Consider the following 16462-nt stretch of genomic DNA (forward strand, 5'->3'; position numbering starts at 1 on the left):
TCAGAGCGCGTGTTCAAACCCTTCGGGACCTCCCAGGCCCTACGCTCTTGTACACTTTGTGATTTAATTCTGCTGCGTAAAAACTTGTAAAAAAAAATTCTCTGTTACATTTTTACGGTTTCATAGAGACGGCCCCTTCCCTAAACGCATCTGGCTTTTCGTTCTTGGACCAGCAATCTTTACGAGCGCTGTGTGTTACCACAAAACCCTAGACGTGTGAGTCTCTATGGCGTTTTACAGTGATTCCGGACGCTTCGTGCGGAGAAGAAAAGCATGGACAAACTGCGAGAGTTGTAATTTTACCAGCCGAATCTTTGGTCGAGTCTGAGAATGGACCTAGGACGAGATTGGTAAAACGCGGTTGTTGGAACGCACAGGTTATGCGTTCAATCCGGATCCGACCCAAACTGGAGGCGGGAGGCGTTTTCTTCCCTGTTCAAAAGGTGCAGAAGAAGAACATGGGCTGATCGAGTTTTACAGAGCCCAATGGCAATTTTTTTCCTTCCTCCTACATCAAATTCTGTTCTCGATGGAGGAGTAGTTCAACAGCAACTTGAATCTTCGACTTCTTCCTATTCGAGTGGAGTCGAACACCACCTGTGGCCAAACTGGTATAATGATTGGAGCGTGAAATGCAAGATGCCTGCGTCTGGATTCCTTGTGTTTGTCAAACAACCTGTTTAAATCACGAAACAATTGTACCATTCGTGAAGGTTCTTCCCCAGGAGTTAGTGGGCGTAATAGAAAATGACATCGAGAACTATCTGAACCAACTAGTGTCAATCGATGGAAGTTGCTTCCATGTCTTCGCACTATCTGCAAATCAGCCCCAATTCTATCCAACTTCACTAAATGATCAGGTGCAAAATCCCGTTCTACAAGGTACTGTCCTGGAACTTCCATATCAACCACATGGAACTTATTCAGGACATTGCTTTCTTCCTCTAATTTCAAGAAAGCAGAAAACCTGTCTTCCACGTTGATTTGCAGAACATTCTTCCAATGTCTCAAACGCTCAGTCAAATCTGAGAGCGTAGCTGGAAATGTCGATGTACTGGCCGGATCAAGATCTCGCTCAAAGTCCCGTTTGTACTCATTCACAAACTTAACATTTTCGTTCATACCGCCTGATGGAAAGAAATCCCTACACAACTTCGAGAGCTCATTCTTGAGAGATTTGGGAACCTCTGCTGTTGTCACGGTAAGATACTTGCAACATTGGTGCTCGAGTGCATGGACTTCAGAAAGAAGTTTCTCTTCAGGAAAATGGATAAATCTTTTACCAATTTCATTTAGAAAAACCTGAAGCTCTCAGGCCAAATTTCTGTGCATGTTCTTCGGAGTGTCCATGACATTCATGGCGGCTTCAAGTGCCATCACTTCTGATGCTTTCCAACAAAAGCCAGCATTACACCTAACGCCACATTTAGAATAATTTTTTCCCCACAAAATTTGACTGAAATGATTCCAAGCCTCCAGAAATATTCCCATCATATGACTGTGTCCTGTCTGATTCTTGTCCTTGAAGATTTGAACCATCACTATGAGCAGTCAAAGTGCCAGCCTGGGAAAGTTGATTATTTACAACTTCAAAGGTCAGTTTGCTTGCACTTCGATGCGAGGCTACCGAATTACTTTCCGCTGAATTTAGAGAAGATGAACTAACAACTGAGGCAGGTAACTGTTGACACCCATTTCAAGCCATTTTGTAGCAGCCACAATAACCTGATCAGTGGTATCAGTTGGCATTCCTGTCAAGTGTGCAAGCTCAGTTTCATTTGGACTTAGAATAGTAATGCACTTGAGGAGATCATCTGGAATAGGGCCCTCCATGCCTCCAACATCCAAAATTACAGGAACATTTGCACTTTTTGCAATCATGTCCAAGAAGTTAGAACCAGTTCCAGCCAAAACTTTAATAGTTATTTTCCATTTGGTTTAGATATAAACCAAATATGCCAACTGGAACTAGTGTGCTCTATCAGACATTAATCGATTGCATTTGAGATGGTTACTGCAGTGGAAGAGCAAGACCCCCTAAAACTTAATTGACAAGCAAACTCCAAAATGTAGTTAGAAGGATGCGGATACTGCATAAATAAGCATGCACAACCACATTTTTTATCATAAATAGTGAGTTTCACATAATATAACTTTGATGAGGATATTTTATAGTCCTATAATCCCCAAGGTTGTCAAAGTCCATTGATGCCTGTGTGGGTATGTGTATGGGGATGCCAATTTTAAAATCTAGGTTAGTAGGTGTCCCAAGTGTGTCATATGTATGTATGTATGTATATCAAATATGTGACAAAATTAAAATCAAAAGTCACGATCAAACCTAGTAAAATCTAAAACACAAAAATCATATGATAACAGAAATTATTGTTAAAACAAGGTCCGTTATGACTATTTTCCTTTTGAATTATAACTTTTATAATTCTTCAATTATTTTTATATATATTTTATTACTTCATTTATGCATATTATCTATTCTTATCAGCTTATATTCTAACTAACCTAACTTTATTTTATACAGGTCCCTTATGTAACTAATTCTCCTTTTAATTATTAATTTACTTATAATTTTTAAAATTATTTTATATATTACTTTATTTATTTGTAGTTATTTAATTTATTTTAAGGTCTTTTATTTAACTAAAATTCCTTTTAAATACTAATTTTCTTATAATTTTTATAATATTTTTTACCCATTAAAATATATATATATATATATATATATATTTTATATATTTTTTAAGATATTGATCCTAGGTATTCTAACTATATTATTAAATAATTTTGACCCCGGTCCTTGAGTCAAACTAGCCGTTGGAGGCTCTACTCGGACTATTTAACATGCTAAGCTGGATCTGTTTCTTCATCTTTTCCTGACGATGAACCACACTAGTTGGTTCGAAACGCGTCGACAAATGGTATTCCTTGTGATTTTCGCCGAAGAATCTCTCACAAACTTGATATGGATCACAGAAGCCTGAACTCTTTAAGAAATATTTCATCAAGAAACAAGATCAAATATCTAAATTTCATTAGCATAGGTACCGTTATTCATTTTCTGGAAATATTCTCCCTTAAGGCGGAAAATCTCTGCCCGGTGTTGACTTGGAAAATTTTCTAGATTGGTACTATTAATTAAATTGATCCCAGTTCTTAATTCCCCTCTCATTTCTAAATAAGTTTTTGCTTGTTCTCTTATTTTCACATATCTTTTGTGCTTGAAATTCCGTTGTGAAATAGCCAGTATTTTTGTTCAGCTCAGTTACACACACATCATAAAGACCTTGCTTGCGGGCCAAACGAGCAAGCTTGTTAATGCTCCATGCCTTGTCACCATATCCAAGTTGAGGAATCTGGGTGTTTGTATTTGAAAAATCTTTAAATGAATTCATTACAGTATTATACATGTGATCCCTCCACTGAAGCAAATCATTCCAGACAGAGAAATATTCAACAAATTGACAATTTGATAAGGAATTGGAACTTAAGGATGACGACTCATTTTGATTAATTTAGAGGGGCCTGTGAGTGATTTTATTTATTGATTGGAGATTTTTAGCCAAAGTTTTCTTTTAAGGAGCCGAGCCAAAATTGTTGTTTGAAGGAGCCCATTATCCAGCCAGCAATCAAGTCAAAATAGCTATGGAAATGACCAAGTCAAGCTCACCATTAGTTGGACATCAGTTTTAATTTTGGATCCGTGATTAAATTAGGTGACTATAGTGCGAATTCCTCATGCTCGTGGGCCGAGCTTCAAGACTCAGCAAAATAAAATACGAATTGTGTTGCTGCACGAATGCGAATGTGTGAGACCCATGCACATCACTGAATACGTAATCCTTAAAAGCTATAGCTGATTGGAGAGTGAAGCATCCAGGCTTGAGGCTGAGACTAACTTCTGCTGGGCCGCCACAACAATTCCATAATCGTGTTACCAAATTTTACTGCTGCCAGCTAATTCTTGGGTTTTGTTATAAGTTTGGAAGGAGCATTATTTTGGTGAGGTTGCATTTGCATTGGGTAGAGGGTCAAATTTTCACAGGGATGAAAAATTGCGTACTATGATTAATAAAGATGACTAAATTCTATGCCACGTTGGGTAATCAAATTAATTTCGGAAGCTGGTGCGGTGACCAATCTGATCGGGATTGTCCCAGTGTGTACACAATTGTGACGATTAATCGCCGGTTCTGTAGAACCAATCTGACTTGTAAGACGCGAGGCGAGTTCTAAAACTGATCTGGGTGTCGAGTTCACCAAATTAATATCCCGTGGCTGCACGATAAATGTGCGATCAAGTATTGAAGAATGTGGTGTGCCACTCTCTGCATTGGGCACCTGTCGTAGAAATGGGATTAAATTCCAAATCCTTGATTAACAAACCCGTGCACAAGAATTCTATGCAAGTTTCAGACGCTACAATAGTTGAGACGAGACCAAGCTTAGTTGAATGTGACGTATAAGTTCTGGATTCCAGTGATCTCCTGAGAACAAGAGCGCATGGTCAGCTGGGACGTTAAGAAGCAATTGAAGTTTTTTGAATCATATCATCTGCCGAGTATAATCACATTTGTTCGTTACTGCTAATACATTCAGTGGTGCCATAGCTATGGTGTAAGAGTGATTTCAAGGTTAGTTCATAACTACCATATGATGCACGTGCAGTAGATCAAATAAGATCACGTCCACACTGAGGACAATATAAGCATTACAGTTGATACCAATGCATTGAAAATCCCAGATTGGTGTAGTGTCCAGTGGAGTTGTGTAATCAATTTGTTGTTCATAGAATTGCATATGCCAATATGTAACTTTGAAGATAGTCGACTAGATGCATCGTGCTCCTAAGTCACATACAAAGATAAATAATACAAGTATTTTTCTTGAAGGGAGCCACATTAGTGTTTCTTGTGGCAGATTTATTATATTTCTAAGCCACGGGTTGGAGTGTCACATATTCTTGCTGACAGCTACTGCATATCAATTTCTAATTCAGTATTTCCATATCCGTTCAGGTTTGCTGTAGTAGACATTGGGATTCCAAGACTTGAAGATCAAAGACTTGAAGAATTAGTGTTTGACTGCAACATCCCACCAAAAAGGGCTGAGTTGGGTTTTCAAGGCATCTCCAATCAAGCTCTGTCGACCGATAAATGTTCCAGGTTCCTTTGTAATCATTTGTGGAGTTGATGTCGCTATTGTATTTTTAGTGAATTGCATTACTTCTTTAATGAGATATTGTATTTTTAGTGAATTGCATTACTTCTTTAATGAGATACAATTGATGTATTGGGTCATTAAACACAAAAAAAAAGCCAACTACACCTAAAACAGTTTGTCCTGAAACAGTTTGTCAAAACACCTCATTGAGAAATTCAACAAACGCAAAAAACAATGATCTCATCATCATTGTACTTGTCATCATTAAACATGGATGATACCTTCACAAAGGCCCTTAATAAACTAGCAACAACCATCAATCGATCCCTTTCCAAGGGGATACTTTTTATGCTACAATAAGAACAACCGCAGGAAGAGCATTAGTTGGGACAAAAAATCCTTAAACTTGGGACAAATTTGGAACACATGAGGGTCACCGTGAAAGCCCTTCTCAAACTAGAAGAACTTGCTTCACTCCTTTCCAAGGTGCATCAGTCAGATGATAAAAACTTAATTTGGGTCCTAAAACCAGCTATGCATGCCCTAATACAAAACAAGTTCTCGGAGTACCCTTGTGAAGGGGTCACACTTCCAGTTGCCTCCTATCTTAGCAGTATCATGATGCTGACCGCACCTATACCTCTTTACAACAATGACATAATGAGAAGAGTCTTCACACTGATGTAGAGACCTTTCAGGATTTGGATAACTGTGAGAGTCCTACATTTGGGAAGAAGCTTGAGATTCTAGAAGTCATGGCGCTGGTTAGATCTTATGACATCGTGTTTGATTTGGAGTGTAATGACCTAATTCTCCAAATGTTACAATACTTTTAAGCATTAGGAAACATCATCCTGATACAGTCATAACACACATGCAGTCCATTTTGTCCTCATGTATGGGAGGCCATGATGCCATTTGCAGGAGGTTGCAGTCTAAGTTGTTGGCCATTTGGAGGGATGAACAATTGGTTTCACTTGCTGCTTATGAACTAGCCGAAAGGTTAGTTGAGAAGAACATTGGACTGTTCAGGAGATGGTTGACCCAGGAGGAGTTGCAATGGATTTATGGTGACCAACCATGCAGCAAGAATGAGTTGAGGAGGAAGGGTCTTTGCTTCATCTGCAAGGAACCTTGGGGACTTGACCACTCATGCTTGAGAGATGCAGAGGAGATGGTAGAGGTAGAGCAAGAGGATATTCCTTATGTCTTTTAGGATGAGGACTCTTCTTTGGATGAGTCCATGGGGTCATACGAGGATAGCCCTAGGGAGCATGAGCAGTCATGTGGAGTTGTTGATAGCAGGCCAAATTTATATTTCGGTGTGTATGGTGAGCAGTCAGTCGACCCTATGTGATACGTTCATGATGATGAGTCACCAGTGATGATTCAACATGAACAACATATGGTGGAGCATTAGTCAACTGAGGAGAATGATATGCGCAATATGCATGATGGGCCTTTTGGGGAGAGCCAGTTGGAGGATCATACTGAGCCCGTGATGGAGGAGGACGAGCAGCCAGCCTTGGTGTCAGCCATTGATGAGGAGCATACATATGTACAAATAGCTAGCAGGGTGGCATTATTTGCAGACACTTGTCCTTAGGAGGTGTTGGGGTTGACAAGATAGTTTTTTTGGAGGTTAGTCAACTGGAGGAGCATGGGGTTTTCAAACAGATGAGAGAGGATCTTCTGGAGATGGTGGTGCATTCATCTTTGGGCTTAATCATGGATGAGGTGCCGATAGGTGCAATGGTAGCCAACAGAGCTACGATGTTTTCCTTAAACACATCTTGTTGATTGACCAGGTAGAGCATCTTGAGTTGAGTAGGGACCCATATCAGCCTAGTAGACTTGTTCCTTACACAGGTGTCCATGCATTGGATTGGCAAGAGATCATGAGTTGGTGTCCTTTTGATGGTGCGATATTCTTAGTTAGGGGCGTAGTAGAGCGGGGACCCTTAGACATGTTGGATACTACAGGCCCCAGTAGGAAATGGGATATAGGTCGACAACTCTTCAACATTCCATCCCAACATCATGAGAGTGGGTTTGGAATCTTATTGAGTCAGGGGTTGGACTAGAGAGAGGTAATGACTTGGTACACAGTTGATAGGGCAACATTCACAATCGGAGCTATTGAACAACATGAGCCATGGAGCATTGATGTTTGTTCTTGGTGGAATTGGGATCTAGGAGGATTTGTTGATGACAAGTTCAGTCAGAGATTGGTCTAGGATTTGGGCATTGAGGGATCTGTTCGTGGTAGGTTGACACAGAGGCATAACATCACCGAATGGTTTGTATGGGATCCAGGCATTGGGTCTCAGTTTCATTGGGCCACCAGACTGGTCCACAGGATTGGATTGTTTGAGGGCAAACAATCTTGGGGCAGGAGGATTTGTGATGTTCCTTTTTCTGGTGTTCCTTATGGATGGACTTTCAGGGTTGGAGGCAGATAGGTCTCAGGTGTAGATTTACTTCATCAGTAGGCCCAGGGGCTTTTGGAGATGTTTCATGGGGTTTTGAGGAGTTCCTATGGGATCTGATGGCATTTTCTTGGCATATTCCATCATCTACACAAATTGTCTTTCATTCCGTTGCATTCCGACAACTTTCGAGAAACATGGTTATTATTGGGCCTAACTCAATTAATTACGCTTAAGGTGGCATTCCATGAGGAATACTTGAAGGAAAACCTTAGTGTAATAGCTCGTTGGATTCGAAAAGAGGAGATCTACTGGATGGGATGGTTAGAAGTGATTTTCAGTGACCTGGGAAGGCATCATGACAAATTTCCCATTTTCCCACATTAAAAAGAATATTTTAATTGAAATAAAAAAGAGAGAAAAGTGCTCCATGATTAAAATAATAATAAAATAGGAGGTTCTAGAAGGGTCCATCAGAATTATAAAAAGAGGAGGAGGAGGCCATTGGAGGACATCTTGGATTTGTGTTTTCTTCTTGTGGAGAGGTTTGAGACCCCAGTTCTCTACTTCAGTGGTAGCCCCTGGACAAAAATCCTCAGGTTATTTAGAGAGATTGGGTGAGCAGCCATCTCCCCTTGATGAATTCATCCAAAATTCATAGGAGAGCTTCGCAGTGACAGTTCAGTTCAGTTTTGGTGGAGGGCCAGTGTAGCATTGGAACAGATTCTTGAGGCCAGTTCTATCTCAGCTATATTTGTTGTTTTGGCATGTAAAATCCCAGTTTATATATTATAAATAAAACTGAGATATCCTTCTGCTTATTATTGTTATTTGCAGTTCTATGTTGTTAAATTTTACATGGCAATCTTCTGTTTATGAATGAAAATTTCATCTGAAGTATTTCTGAGTTAAAATTTCAAGAAAACCTCAAATTTTTGCATTTGGAATATTACAAATCTCTTAATACAATGAACATACTTGAAAATTTCTAGATGGGTTAATTCCCTGGACTAAGGCTCTAATTTCTGCTTTATTATTGGTGCGAGGCCAATTCATAAGAAATAAGAAATCAACAGACTTCCATTATCCTCCTCATTGGTCCTTCCTTTCCCAGTCCTACCTGGGTTAGCTTTAACATCCTCATCATGATTAAAAGTCATGCAGCTTGTAGTGTTTCACGGGTCAAATAAAATATAGGGAATGCAGTGGGTTGATCATTCATTAATTGCGTTTGAACTTTGAATAGGACTGACTATTCTTTTGTTATGCAGCTGCAACCTTGAAGATTTTTCTTTGTGTGCACCACTGAAAAGAATTAGATTTATGGTCATAGTTGATTTAATGGTGCATCTTATTGTGATGAATTACATTGGCCTTTGTTTGAAATCCTTATTTTTGCAGGCTATTTTGTCGCAGTCCAGCACAATACTTTTCTGGTCTCTGGTAAAAGATTCATGTTTGCCTTCTTTTCTAGCAAGGGAAGGAACCAAATTTGCTGGTCTTCATCAGGGTAGACGGCCTAGGTAATCTGTGTTATTGCACAATATCTTGCAATATTTTTAACAAATGAGAAGTTTCCATTTCTTTTCTTGGAAGAGAGTAAACTTTAAATGAAACTTATAACTATTGCTATAAGAGAACAGATGGATATGTAAGACTGAGTATGTCAAGTTGAGACAAAGGCCCAAAAGCCACTTTGCAATATCAGATAAATAGAGATAAACATATGTATAATTTTTCTTAGCTTGATAAACAAATCAATTAGCTGTTTTAATTGCTATAAGGAAGAGGATATGAACCTTATTGTACATGCTCACTTTCTTTTTTTGGCCGATAGAAATATTTTTTTGTATACATCAGAATTATTTCTACAATGCTAACAATTCTCTGAAGAACAACATCCATTAATATTTGCTAGGTTCTGTGGGTATTTTGGAAGCTATAGAGTACATCACCATGTTCCCATGCTTCAGGGACTTACATTCCTCAGCCCTAATGATTTGTTGTTAGTATGATATGTTTGGCCGAGCCAGATTGCTCATAGTTTGGCTAAATTTGAACTAAGCTGGAGGCTGGCTTGATATCTGCACCTTGCATTGAATGCTGATATATTGTTATAACTGTTTACAGTGAACAAAATCTTTTTGGATAATGAAAAGCCTTTGGTCAATGTTAAGAGTTCAACTCAGAACTAAAGAAGATTCCTGCCTGAAGTAGGATTGATATGAAGCATAGATATGGTGGTGTTAATTGCGGATTAAGCAGTGTTGCAGATATTTGACCTGCTTCAGCTTACTACTGTGAACCTTAGAGTTCCCATAAATATCCTTTGCTGGGGTGTATTGTCTAGAAATCTGAAAAACTATAAGGTGCTTGTGATAAAAACAAAGGAGTTATGTTCCGATCCTAGGTTGAATTTCAGGTCTGTTTATTTTTTAAGCATGTAGAACATGATGTTCGTGTAATTAATGATTTTAAAGTATCTAAGAAGTTATTTGAGTATTTATGGTATGAAGGATGTCATTTATGACATACTTATTGTAAAGGCTGTACAACCCATCACCTATAGTATAAGGTTTAACAAACATTCCCATAATTGAAAATTAGAAACAATATCCAATCGTACAAATCCACAGTTAGAGTTGCTTCTCTAAGGTGTAGAAATATGACTCAACATATGCATTGTTATGCATGGGGTGTTGATTTGTGGTAGCATCGGATGTGCTCTAGCCACGAAATTTGGTGGAGAGGTTGGGGCACATGGAATCTTCAATACCTAGAAAGGGTTTGGGCAGATTCTAAACAGATCAAGGGATATTAAAATAATTAATATTTTTAAACTTAGGGAAAATAAAATATTAATGTGTATTAATATGAATCTGTGTTAGAATGATTCAAAAGACATGGATCAAGCTAGATCTAATCTCAACCGTTGATTAGGGACTTAATCTCGGTCGTTGAGATGTCAACAAAAAATGTATAAGAGGAGGCTTGAGGGTCACTTGGAGAATACACCAAAGTGATCAGTGATTCTATTATCTAGAGCGGGGTTTGCTAAGAGAGATAGAATCAGTGATCGAGAGAAAAGCTGAGGGGCATTGAGTACAGAGAGACAGAGAGGCAAAGATAGTGCCGGAATAGCAGCAGAGCAGCCAGTGCTCACGCAAGGCCATGCAGAGGCAACTAAGTGCTGCGTAGAGCACCAGAGGGGCCAGCGTAGCTGACACAGAGGCTCAGAGAGCTGACGCAGGGCCTCCTGGGGCTGACGTAGGCCAAGATAGGCTGACGCAGTGCCAGCGCTGGGCTAGGAGAGGCTGATGCAATCCAGATTGGGCAGACGCTGGGGTTTCTGGGGCAGATTGGTGTTGAGTAGCTGCCGGAAGGATTATCCAGGGTTTCAGCCAGTAGAATTGTCAGAAATCGAGAGGTATTACTGCTATGGAAGTTCTCAGTTGGGTAGGCTAGTTTCGGCACCTAGATTGTACTCTGATATTGCTTAATAAGAAAACCCTCAGATAACTGCACCGGTTTTCCCACATTGGGTTTTTCTGGGCACATTAGTCCAAAAATAATGGTGTCATATGGTGTGTTTGTTCTTGTTTCTTTTAGTTGCTGATCTGTAATATGTTGAGCATGCACTGATGTTTATTTTCAGTATTTACCTTGTAAATAACTTGTTAAGGAAAAATAACAAGTAGGTAGGAATAAATCAGATAAAGTGCATGAAGGGTTTCTAACTAAGTAAACTTAGAAACTTCAACATGGTATCAGAGCGTGATTGTAGATCACAGGAGGACTAAAAGACATCAGCTGAGCGGAGCAATAGCAGTAGAAAACAACTCTCCCAAGGTGACAAAAGCTGTTTCTAGCAATGCAAAAGCCAAGGAGTGTGACGCAGAGCCAGCCAGGGCCACACAGAGGAAGTCGAGAGCTGCGCAGAGCCCTAGAAAGGCCAAGGTTGCTGACGCAGAGGGCCAGAGGGCTGACGCAAGGCATCCTAGGGCTGACGCAGACCCATCTGGGGTGACGCAGAGCTAGCGTGAGGCAGAGAGGGGCTAATGCAATTTGCAGAGAAGCAGTTGCTGGGGTCTAGAAGGCTGTAGGAATATTGTAGAGTGGAGCTGGTGAGGTACTGTAGTCAAAACAATACCTAATAGAGTAGAGCCAGAGGAGTTGTTATCGAGGGTTTCTAGCCGAGGAACCCGGGTCAGAAGTGCAGCTGCACAAGTCGATCAAAGTAGGGGGCATCTCGACAAGCGGCATAAGGATTTCCAGGAGGGAAATCAGGACTTAGAGGGAGTCCAGAAGAGAACTTCTAGTCGGGAAGTAGAGACTCAGAGGATTCAAACAGAGAACTTCCAGGACGAAAGTAGAGGAGCATCATGGCATTACATGAGGTAAGAGACCAGGATAGACTGGACGGAGCATCAAACTTCGCAGTCTGGAAGGCTAGAATGTTATCAGTGCTTGACATGAATTGTGTCAAGAACTTTGCCTTGAAGGTAATAGCTGTCCCAGTCGACCCCAATGAAAATGACATGTATGAAGAGGCGATGGCGAGGGCCAAGTGCATTATCCTTGACGGGGTCAAGAATCATGTGGTACCACATATAATCGAGAAGGAAACGACATTTGAGATGTGGGAGGCTCTCAAGAAGCTGTATTAGCATACTTTTGTGCAGAGAAGAATGCTGCTCGAGAACCAAATGAGGTCGTATCAGATGAAGAAGGGTCATCGATTGACACCTTCCTAGGAGGACTGAGTGAGATCCGAGACCAGTTGACTGCTATAGGAGCGACACCGGATCAGGAGCTTATGGTGAGGACAACCCTGAATGTTGTCTCAGAAGATTGGGAAGTATTTGTCCAGAGTATCTTGGGCAGAGGGACTTTCCCACCTTGGGACGAGATGTGGGCAGCTCTTCTCTAGGAAGAGATCAGATGGCAGTCGAAGACAGGTAGCAATAGCAAAGGGATCAAGGTCAAGCAGAAGGAGGAGGATGTGGCCCTGGCATATGAGGGAAAGCAGGAAAAGCGGAAGAAGAAAGATCTCTCCAAGATCAAGTGCTTCCACTGTGGGGAGCTGGGTCATTATGCGACCCAGTGTCCCAGGAAGAAGAGTAAGGGAGAGTCTTTTGAGACTAAGGCAATGCTAGCATGGGCAGAGAAGGAAGTTTTGATAGACGATGACTATGCTATGAGTGCACACACACCACTTGAGCAGAAGTGGGGAGACATCGAGGTATAGTCAGATGGACTACAGGCGATGAGGGGCAAGATTCTCGAGGTACCCAACCTCTTGGATTAGATCTTGTTACAGGAGCCCCGACGAGGAGTAGCAGGACTGGTTGAGTGGGTAGAGATAGATGCGGATGGAGCGGCAGAGGGAGCTACAGTGCATGAGTCCCAAGACAACGCAGAGCTAGAAGGCTGCAACAATGAGAGAGGCATAGGAGCGTTGCACCAGTGCAGGAAGGCACAGAGAGTTGTGCAATGGTGCGAGATGCAGGGAGTTGTTACAGCAGCGCAGAGGTCAGAAAGGGAGCACTTGTCAGCGACAGTGGGAGCTTTAGCATTAGTGGGTGTCTCTAGCCCAATAGGGAGGTCAGTTGGGAGATCAGTTACTTACTTCTTAGTAACTAAGTTGCAATGCAGCAGTGGGCAGCACGATGCAACATGATGAGAGGAGGTGTAGTGCAGATGCAGTGCTGGGAGGAAGGACCAGTAGAGCACGGATGCAAAGGGAGCTGTCGTACAGATGCAATAGTGGCAGTGGCAGAACCATGGGCAGTAGTACAGGATGCAGCAGTGTAGAGGATGTTGGGAAGGAAGGCCTAGCGTCAGCACAAATATCGATGCCGGACAATCAGAGTAATACTCAGTGAGGAGTATTGCTAGAGCACAGTCTTCGCTAAGAGGGAGTGTTGATTTGGGGTAGCATCGGATGTGCTCTAGCCACAAAATTTGGTGGAGAGGTTGGGGCATATGAGATCTCCAATATCCAGAAAGGGTTTCGACAGATTCAAAACAAATCAGGAGATATTAAAATAATTAATATTTTTAATGGAGTCCCCAAGTCTAAATTTAGGGAAAATAAAATATTAATGTGTATTAATATGAATCTGTGTTAGAATGGTTCAAAAGACATGGATCAAGCTATATCTGATCTTAGCCATTGGTTAGGGACTTAATCTCGGTCGTTGAGATGTTGACAGGAAAAGTATAAGAGGAGGTTTGAGGGTCACTTGGAGAATACACCAGAGTGATCAGTCATTCTATTCTCTAGAGCGGGGTTTGCTAAGAGAGATAGAATCAGTGATCGAGAGAGCAGTTGAGGGGCATTGAGTACAGAGAGATAGAGAGGCAAAGATAGTGCCGGGATAGCAACAGAGCAGCCTGAGAAAGAGATGCAGGAGCAGCTAGTTCTCACATAGGGCCACGCAGAGGCAACTAAGTGCTGCAGAGCACCAGAGGGGCCAGTGTAGCTGATGTAGAGGCTCAGAGAGCTGATGCATGCCAAGATAGGCTGACGCAGTGCTAGTGCTGGGCTAGGAGAGGTTGGCGCAGTCCAGACTGGGCAGACGTTGGGGTTTCTGGGGCAGATTGGTGCTAAGTAGCTGCCGGAAGGATTACCCAGGGTTTCAGCTAGTAGATTTGTCAGAAATTGAGAGTTATTACCGCTAAGGAAATTCTCTGTTGGGTAGGCCAGTTTCGGCACCTAGATTGTACTCTGATATTGCTTAATAAGAAAACCCTCAGATAATTGCACCAGTTTTCCCACATTGGGTTTTTCCAGGGACATTAGTCCAAAAATAATGGTTTCATATGGTGTGTTTGTTCTTGTTTCGTTTAGTTGCTGATCTGGAATATGTTGAGCATGCATTGGTGTTTATTTGCAGTATTTACCTTATAAATAACTTCTTAAGGAAAAATAACAAGTAGGTAGGAATAAATCAGATAAAGTGCATGAAGGGTTTCTAACTAAGTAAACTTAGATACTTCAATATGGGGATGGCTATCCCTTGAGCTTACATCTGTTGGAAGCAATAGATGATAGTGTAACAAAGTACAAATCTCAATTCTTAGTGTTACTGCCCAAATTGTATGTGATAATGAAAACTCTAATCCACAAGGAACGATATGAGGAGCAACCTCTGGTAATGACACCATTGTCACCTCAACAATTTGTTCTCTATACTATATGCCATATCTCCTCCAGCTCAAGGGGGTTATATCCCGACTAGGATTACTAAGACCAAACAATGAAGCACAAGGTGAAGTTGAAAGTAGCCTTAGCAAAGGGGTTTGTAGTTTTTAGTGTTTTTAGAATAAGTGATGGTGTTGGAAAAATCAAGTGTAATATAGACTAATACTTCTTTCCTCTTCTTGATAATTACTTGTGAATATTAGATATCCTCTTATTACTAGTTATGTTTTCTTCATCAAGCAATTATACAAATGTTCAATCTTTCAGGAAAATGTAGAGATCACAAAAGAAGTAGAGACACCAAAATTAGGTTGCTAGCTAGGGCAAAACTCATAAGGGGAAAAGTCAACAATCATTTTCTTATAGAATCAGATCAAATGAGATATCCAAGACCAAGACCAAGGCCAAATTGCCACCAAGATACCAAGTCCAACCCTCCTCCAAGTCACCTCCAAATAGTCAAAGTCAACACTCGTCAATTTGCTCCAAAACTGGTCAAAGTTCTGAAAATTCTGACTATTGCCACACAATCTAGTAGGGGTCCTAGGTGTTGGAAAATGTAACTAGGTTCGGTCTTCATTAATGTATTTGAGTCATCATAAAATGTACTTGTCAAAAGAATAAAGAAAAGAATTTTTATTATTGTATCAATGACTTTTTAAAGCATGTGTTTCATGCTTGGGTCATCATTATATTAGTCAAAGTCCCCATTGTGGACTCCTAGGATTCATATTGAGTCAATAGAGTCATTGTACATTTAAAGAGACCCTTCTTGGGCTTTTGAATTATATAAAAAGGTTTATTATTGAGTCAAATTTAATTATGTAACTGCCACACCAAGTTGGCCTAAAGGAGATCAAGTCGGCCTAAGGACACCAATTCGACCTCACTTGGAGCCTATAAATAGAAGGAAGTCGAATTCATTTGGAGTATCTCATCTCAAGCAAGTTCGATATCTCTAAGGAAGCTGGAGAAGTGCGAAGTGGGTAAAAGAAGTCTAAAGGAAGTGCAAGTTGGGTCAAGTCTAAGGAGAAGGAAGAAATCAAAGTTTTGGAGCTACTCTCTCTCTGTTTCATGCCCTAGTTTGGGAGATCGAAGTCTTCCAAGTGTTGCTACTGCCAGTTGCTGCTTGATGCCGTAAGTTGCTGCATAGTCGAAGTTGTTGGGGTGGAAGCAATGTTGCACGAAGCGGGGATGCGGAAGCGTCATTTTCCAAAAATCTAGGAAGCGAAGCGTCTGCTATATATATATTTTATATTTTTTTGCATTTATACTCAAAACAAACATCCCAAATACCAAATTAGTTGTAGAAGACATGGAAACATGCATATTTTTGCATAAATCAAGATGAATATAGCATCCATTGTACATTAATGATTAATTATTCGAGCATCAACCATCTAAAATCTAGATTCTTCTCCTCTTGTCTAGCCTTTGCCTCTACCTCGATTGTCTATTAGTCAACATTGACCAATTTTGATCAAACTATCTAATTCAAGAGTTAAAATATGGTAGAAAAAGCTTAACATGCTTGATCGATGATTTTGACTTGATTGAAAGGTAATTTTTTGCTAAGGGCGTGCCGTGTGACAAAGGACTTCAACAATTAACACCACCAACACTAGGGTACATATAGGGCTTGGTGCTC

The 16462-nt window shown here is 40.7% G+C and overlaps 1 protein-coding gene across 2 annotated transcripts in view; it reads left to right on the plus strand.

Moving 5' to 3' along the window:
• Window positions 1-16462, plus strand: part of LOC149193779 (uncharacterized) — a 249834-nt gene that overhangs the window by 114322 nt on the left and 119050 nt on the right. For both annotated transcript variants that reach the window (XM_089404946.1, XM_089404945.1), the window contains exon 5: window positions 9009-9130. In XM_089404946.1, the coding sequence (XP_089261072.1) occupies window positions 9009-9130 (122 nt within the window). The remainder of the gene's footprint in view (window positions 1-9008; window positions 9131-16462) is intronic.

The sequence above is a fragment of the Pinus tabuliformis genome, chromosome 2_2 (assembly GCF_031772625.1).
Source record: "Pinus tabuliformis cultivar Carrire ecotype Pingquan chromosome 2_2, CPIR1, whole genome shotgun sequence".
Taxonomy (NCBI): Eukaryota; Viridiplantae; Streptophyta; class Pinopsida; order Pinales; family Pinaceae; genus Pinus; species Pinus tabuliformis.